Raw genomic sequence first — 7454 nt, 5'->3', positions numbered from 1 at the left:
TGGTTAAGACTCTGGACTTTCGCTGTGGCAGGCCGGGTTCAATCCCTGGTTGGGAAACTGAGATCAGGTCATGCGGCTGAGAGAAGGAGAAAATACGGTCTTGCGCATTTCTTTTCAGGCGCATTTCCGGGGACCCAACGGCATCTGGAGACGATGTAACAACAGAAACGTGCCTGCCGTGGGAGAACAAGGGCGGCACGAGCGACTGTTACGAGGTGAAGCCTGCCGGCAGAGCGCGCGGGGGCGGGGTGCGGGGGCACCGGCAGGCGGAGGCCGGGCCTGCAGGCACTCGGGGTCCGGAGCACCCACAAGCGGAGGCCCGGCCTGTAGGTAGCGAGCCGGGCCCGCCGCCGGTTCTCCACCCTCGACCTGAGCCGACCAGTCTTGAGCGCCCCTTTCCAGGCCCCGCCCACCTCGAGCCACGCCCACGGCCTGGGATTCGCCCGCCAGCCCACCATGCCCCGCCCACCGCGACCGGCGCCGGCCCAGGCCCCGCCTATGAGCAGTGGCCCCGCCCCGCCCCGCCCCGCCCCGCCCCCTTTCAGCCCGGCGCCCGCCGTTGCGGCCTGTGGGTCCGAGTCCCGGGCCCGGTGGCTGCGTTCCCAGCGCGGGGCGGCTGTTTCGAGTCCTCGGCCCAGGAGCCCGCGGCCGTCGCGCCCGGCACGGCCGCGGCGGGCGTCGTCGTCCCGGTACGCGCGCGGCGAATCTGCCGCTACGAATCGGCCGGCGCGGCGGCGGCGGCGGCGGCCTCGCGAGAGTCTGAGCGGCGCGGCGGCGGCGGCGGCGGCGGGCGGCCTGGAGCGCGCGCGGGCCGGGCCCCCGGAGCCGCCGGCATGACGGGCCGCGTGTGCCGCGGGTGCGGCGGCACCGACATCGAGCTGGACGCGGCGCGCGGCGATGCCGTGTGCACCGGTTGCGGCTCGGTGCTCGAGGACAACATCATCGTGTCCGAGGTGCAGTTTGTGGAGAACAGCGGCGGCGGCTCGTCGGCCGTGGGGCAGTTCGTGTCCCTGGACGGTGCGTCCCGGTGGGCGGCGGGGGGTCTCGGGGGGCCGGGGGCCTGGGACCGGGGACCGGGGACCGGGGGCGGCGGGGGCCGGGGGGCGGCGTGCAGGGGGCCGGGGGCGGGGGCGGGCCCCGGGGGCCGGGTCGGGCGGGAGCGGCTCGGTAACGGAGGGCGGCCCGGGCTCCAGTTGTGGTCCGCCCGCAGTCGCCTGGCCCCTCGGGGCCGGTTGTCGGGGGTCGAGGACGTCAGCCTCCCGCACCCCGCGCGGTGGTCGGCTCAGCCCCGCGGCTCCGGGGTAGGGATCTCCGCGCCTCGGGACTCAGTCGCCGCGCCCTGAGGACGGAGCTCCCCGACCCCCGGCTGGTTCTCCGGGGCCCGGAGCCACCCTTGGGGACCCGCTTCCGTCCCTCAGCCCGGGACCCCGGAGACTCGCCCGGGGCGCTGCGAGCAGCGGGGCCCCTTCCACTGCGAGTCCGAGGCGATCCTGAGAGAGCTGCGGGAACTTGGGGGTGGCTCCTGCCACGGACGCGGGTCACCCAGGACCGGATGGTAGCTGTGTGTTTAACGGGGTAACAAACCTCCAAACTGACTTTCCAATGTGGCAACACCATTTTGCATTCTCATAAGCTGCTTACCCAGGACTTGGTGTTGCCTGTACCTTTACACGTGTTTTCCGTGTGTTCCTAGTGTGTTGTGGTGTCTCCTCTCCATGCTAATGCTCTCCCCTAGGGCACAGTGATGCTGAACAGCTGTGAATCCCCCTTGCTGAAATGTCTGCTCCGGTAGTTTTTTGCATAGTTTTTATACAGGTTGTTTTCTTACTGTTTTTATACAGGTTGAGTTTTGAGCGCTCTTTAAATATTGTAGTTACAAGTCCTTTGCTAGACAGGTTATTTGCAATTAAAAGCTTAAATTAGGTGCGGTCCCCTTTATTGATTTTTTTTTTCTTTTATTGTTGTTTAGTTGCTAAGCTGTGTCCTACTCTCTGGGACCCCATGGACTCCAGCATTCCAGGCTTTCCTGTCCTTCACTATCTCCCGGAATTTGCTCAAACTCATGTCCATTGAGTCGGTGATGCCATCCAACCAGCTCATCCTCTGTCGTCCCGTTCTCTTCCAGATTGTACTTTTTCTGTCATTCTAAGAAATTCCCTAAGCCCAAGACACACTGTTCTTCTAAGTTTTACTTTTTCATGTTTTATGTTTAGACTCATGACCATTTTGAGTTTAAGCCTCATATCAGGTGTGGTGTGCGGCTGAGGTTTGTTTTTTGCAGTGGATGTCCGGTTGCCCCAGCACTGTGTTGTTTTTCTTTTTGGCCACACGCCACCTGGCCAGGCACTGAACCTGGGCCTTGGCAGTGAAAGCCCAGAATCCTAACCACCAGGCCACCAGGGAACTCCCTCAGCACCATTTTTGGAAAGGCTGTTTCTATCCTGTGGTCCCCCTGAGGTCCGGGCGGAAGGGACCTGCTCCCAGGAAGTGGTTGAGTTCTGTCCTGGAGGCAGCTGGGTGAGAGGACCTTGGTTCTAAAACGTCTGCTGCTGCTGGGTCACCTCGCGTGCTCCGTGCTGGGTGGTTTCCACACTCGGACCTGCAGCTGTGATGAGAAGCTCTTTGGTTGAAAGACGTTCAGGCAGCCGCCCGGGTTAGCTGTTTCTTCACCAGCGTCCGAGGTCTGTGTCCATCCACAAGCCCATGTGTGGGCTCAGTGTGGACTTCCCAGGACCTTTCGGGTGCTCTAGAAGCTCAGGCTGAGGGGCCACTGGATTTCCCTTGTGTCCTGGAATTGCCCAGCTGGACCTCGTGTGGTCGTCCTCCCTTAAAAGGAGTCTCACAGCAGCGACAGAGACCCCTCACTTTGAATAGTGAGTACAGGCCTAGGAAGGGCTTGGCCTATCCGTGTTGGACGGGCCTGTGAGTGAACTGGAGGAGGGGCAGCGTGCTGCTTTTCTCTGTCTGCTCCTGGGGTGTTGTTGTTTCCGCTTGTCCTCCACGCTCAGAGTGGCTGAGCAGGGCCCCCAGTCTCCCCTCCACCCCTGCGGAGTCGCAAGGGTTGGGTCTTGGACCTTCTTGCCTTTGCAGACCCCAACCCCGAGGCGGTGCCCTGGGTGCAGTTACTGGCCATACCCATGCTGTCCACACGGGGGCGCTCTTGGCCCACCTGGGGTGATGGAAACTGCACCGCCTTCTACTTGATAGCTTTAGCTGGTTGTATCTTGTTTGTTACAGGATCTTGTTATAGAAAATATCAGATGTTTTTACTAGAGGGAACGGTGTGAAGGGCCTCTGAAGGACTAGCACAGCATGCACTGGTGGTTTTGGCCAGAGGTGGAGCTCAAACTTCCCTCCAGGCTTCAGGGGAGCCCAGCCCGTGGTGAGTGGTCTGAGATTTGCTGAACAAGCACTTTTCACACCTTCCACCACTGCTCTCCATGTGTGTCTGCTGTGACCACGTCCCGGGGCTGGTGTCTGTCCCCCACGCCTCCCCTCCCCTGCTGGCCCGGCCCAGGGAGGCTCCTTCCTTGCCAGAACTCAGGCTCTGTGCCTCCTTGGCACACAGGGGACTGAGGCTACACACAGGCACCTTGGAGAGCACCAGTGGTGTGTGTGTGAGTGTGTGCGAGTGTGAGGGAGTGTGTGCGAGTGTGCCTGAGTGTGTGCGAGTGTGCCTGGGGACAGCGAGTCAGGAGCCAGCTTCTGGAGCACATGCGGCAGGGCAGCCCCAGGACGGGCGCTGGGGGCATTGGAGAGACGGCGGGGCTGGGGAGGACAGCCTGCTGGAGAGGGGGTCGGGGGAGAGCTGGAGGGGAGGGGAGGGGAGGGGCGGGGCGGGGCAGCCTTCAGGCCTTGCCAGGCATTGAACACTCACCCAAACCACTTCCACACTGATCCGGCAGCATCTCTGTGCGGTCCGTGCTGGTCGCCGGGTCTGTCGAGGCAGGCAGGCCAGGGGAGGTGGCTGGGAGGGAGGCCCCCAGAGTCCGTGCTCCTGGAACCTGGGGCTTCAGCGGGTTTAGACTGCTTCCCTGTCTGTCCTCGAATGCAGAATTCTTGTAACAGTTTTATTTAAGACACAGACTCATTTCAGTTAAAACAAAACGGTGATGCTTTTTCCCTTCTTCTGAAATAAAAGTTGGGCAGCACTGGGATACCGCACCAGGCCTCAGTGTGGTGCCCCTGGGCAGGCGTCTGCTGCGGCGGCCCCTGTGCCCAACAGATGGCAGATGCCACAGCCGCAGGTGAGCCGAAGGCCAGCCTGTCCTCCTGCTGCCTGCATTTGTGGCCGCCCAGGGATGACCCAGGCGAGCCTGACGGCCCCAGGACTTGGGCCATGCGTTTTCCTGGGGGCCTCCTCTCAGATCTCAGAGATCTGGCTCCTCCACTTCCTGACACGTGAGCCTCCACGTGGTCCTCCCACAGGCCCCGTGGCTGACGGTGTGCGGTCCTGCCCCCTGACTTGAGTGTCTAGTGCTGTGGCCTGTGCTTTGTGACAGGCATGCTGGACTCCGGTCAGGCAGCTCCTCCCGCCCCACTGCTGCGCTCTGGCGTCCAGGCCCTCCCTTTGGCGTGGGGCTCATTTGAGGATCACGCTTCAGGGCTGGGGCTTGTTAAGTCTAGTGAACCATTGGATGTCCACCTGGCTGTCTCCAGAGGAGGCTATCAGGGCAGAAGTCCAGCCCTGAAGCCCTGTGGAGCAGAGTATCTGAGACTTCCTGGGGTGGCTTGGAGTTGGTGGGAGATTCAAGGCGGAGTGCTCTTGAGTGCAGCCGCGGCTATGTTCTGGGAGCAGGGTCCTTAGATTACTGCTGCGGGTGGGCGGGCGGGCATGCGCAGGTGCCTCTTGCAGACCTCCAGCCCCACGGACAAGGCTCCCCCTCCAGGAGCCCGCAGCCCCCTCCCCCTGAGATGGCTGTGGTAACCATGAGAGGGGCCGGCCCAGGGCTGCAGGGCCGAGTGAGGGGCCGGACCTGCCCTGCAGCCTGGGGAGGCGGGTGCTGTGTGACGGTCTCCTCTGGGCTCCAGGGCAGGGCAGAGGAGGCGGTGGGGTGGGGGTCACTCACTGCGGACTCCTGGTCTGCGTGCTGACCCCTCTGAGTTCTTGCTCTGGAAACACCAGAGGCAACGAAAAACTCTGTTGCCACGGATCTCTGCTGGGCTTTGGCTCACCCGTCTGATCTGTGTTTCTAGGTGCTGGCAAAGCCCCAACGCTGGGTGGCGGCTTCCACGTGAGCCTGGGAAAGGAGTCGCGAGCACAAACCCTGCAGAACGGTATTTTCCTGCGGGGGCTGCAGGGGTGGGTGGGCTCCCAGGCGGGACAGGGTGCGGGGCGGAGGGCGAGCGTGGCGGCCTGCAGCGACCAGCGCGCCTGCCGGGAGGAACTGTTCGAGGCGGCCCCACCCCAGCCGTCGGGCCTGTGCCGGGCACCCTGGGCTTGCTGCAGTCACTGTGGGGCTGCTCTGCGCGCCCTCGGGACCCAGTGGGCCCGTGCCTTCCGAAGCCAGTCAGTCTCAGTGAGCACAGAAATGACGTGGGGGCAGCAGTTTGACCTGCAGTGTGACCACTTTCGTTGTGTTTTGTGAGAGTGCCAGCCCGCAACAGATGGGAGAAGTGTCTGTTCTAAGCTTGGCCTGTTTTTAATTGGGTTATTTGTCTTCTTATTAAGTGGTAAAAGTTCTTTATGTGCTCCATACATAAGTCTTTCATCAGTTCTATGATTTGCAAAAAGCGTTCACCCATTCTGTGGGTTGATGGCGAACTGTGAAGCACAAAGGGTTTAAATTTGAAGATGTGCGGTCTGTCCACTCCTCTGCCGCCTGTGCGTTTGTGTCGTTAGTAAGAAAGATTGCCTGGTTCAGTCCAAGTAGCAGAGGTGTATAAAGCTGGTGTTTCCGTCCGAGTTTTGTGATTTTAGTTCTCAGGCTGAGGTTTTGGTCACCTTGAGTTAGTATTTGCGTCTGGTGTTCAGGTAAGTGCCCACCTGCACTCTTCTGCATGTGGGTACCCATTTCCCAGGGCCACTGCTGAGGAGGCTACTCCTCCGTGGCGCCCTTGTCGGGAGGCAGCGACCGGCAGGGGTTTGGGCTCTCGCCTCCGCCCTGCAGGCTCATGTCAGCCTTTTGCTGGTTGCATCTTAGTAGCACGTTCTGAAGTCAGGAAGTTTGACTCCTCCCAATTTGTTCTTCATTTTTAACACACTGTTTTGTTGCCTGTTCTGAGTCCCTTGAATTTACAGACGAGTTTTAGGTTGCGTTTGTCAGTTTCTGCAAACAGCCCACTGAGAATTGGACAGAGACCAGTGGGCTCTGCTGAGGAGTCTGGGGACGGGGACCAGTGGCCTCTGTCGATGAGTCTGGGGACGGGGACTAGTGGCATCTGAAGATGAGTCTGGGGACAGGACCAGTGGCCTCTGTCGATGAGTCTGGGGACGGGGACCAGTGGTGTCTGAAGATGAGTCTGGGGATGGGACCAGTGGCCTCTGTCGATGAGTCTGGGGACGGGGAGCAGTGGCCTCTGAAGATGAGTCCGGGGATGGGGATGGTGCTCTGTTAACAAGGCGGAGTCTCCTCACCCCTGGTGCAGAGTGCCTTTCTATTGGTTTAGGTCTTCCTTAACTTGTTCAAACAATTATTGTGGTTTTCAAAGTATAAGTTTTTCATCTTTGTTAATTTATTTTAAATATTTCGTCCTTTTGATGCTATTATAAATGAAATTGCTTTCTTTATTTCATTTTTTGATTGTTTGTTGCCAGTGTATAGAATATGATAGATATTTGTGTATTGATCTTGTATCCTGCAACCCTTGAAAATCCCATTTAATAGTTTTTTAATGGATTTCTGAGAATCTTCTATATATGAGGTCATGTCATCTGAAAATCGATATAGCCTTGCTTTACTGTCTAGTCTAGGCACCGTTTAAATTTCTTCCGACAGTGCTGTCTAGAACCTCCAGCCCCACACTGTGTGCAGGTGTCTCGGTGCTGATTTGAGGGGATGCACCATGCTCTCACAGCTGGGCACGATGTTGGCTGTTGTCGCTCAGGCAGGGCACCCTGCTGGGGCGCCTCAGGCCTCTGTGAGCACCCTCTCAGGGACGTGCTGGCACCCGAGTGCCTCCCAACGGGACGTGTTGCCAGGCTTCGCAGCCCTCACCTGCACTCTGGGTGAGGTGGAGCATCCTTCCTTGCAGCCTGGTCTCCTTGTCCGTGGCTCTCGAGGACCCGCCTGGCTGCCCACTGCTGCTGTGGATGGTGGCGGCCAGCACACCCTCGGCCAGCCGCTCCCCAGTCCAGCAGCGCTTGACAACTGTGCTGTTGACTACCGAGAGGGCAGGTGGTGGGCTTCTAATTATGACTCACATCAGAATGTGTTAGGTTTTCCGGTGAGCTTTTCCCTCTGACCCCATGGATTGTTAGTGTTGTTGAGTCTTTTCTTATATCCAGCTTGATT

General features: G+C 59.8%; 1 protein-coding gene across 5 annotated transcripts in view; it reads left to right on the top strand.

Moving 5' to 3' along the window:
* The first annotated feature begins 545 nt into the window (after positions 1-545).
* Positions 546-7454, top strand: part of BRF1 (BRF1 RNA polymerase III transcription initiation factor subunit) — a 50887-nt gene continuing 43978 nt past the window's right edge. For 3 of the 5 annotated variants that reach the window (XM_055556910.1, XM_055556908.1, XM_055556906.1), the window contains exons 1-2: positions 546-1017; positions 5197-5277. In XM_055556910.1, coding sequence (XP_055412885.1) covers positions 834-1017; positions 5197-5277 — 265 coding nt within the window. In that variant the 5' untranslated portion in view covers positions 546-833. The remainder of the gene's footprint in view (positions 1018-5196; positions 5278-7454) is intronic. The other 2 variants (XM_055556909.1, XM_055556907.1) reach the window with 1 other exon arrangement.

Source organism: Bubalus kerabau, chromosome 19 (genome assembly GCF_029407905.1).
Source record: "Bubalus kerabau isolate K-KA32 ecotype Philippines breed swamp buffalo chromosome 19, PCC_UOA_SB_1v2, whole genome shotgun sequence".
Taxonomy (NCBI): Eukaryota; Metazoa; Chordata; class Mammalia; order Artiodactyla; family Bovidae; genus Bubalus; species Bubalus kerabau.
Note: the sequence above shows the minus strand (reverse complement) of the source record. Positions and strands in the feature narration are given on the sequence as shown.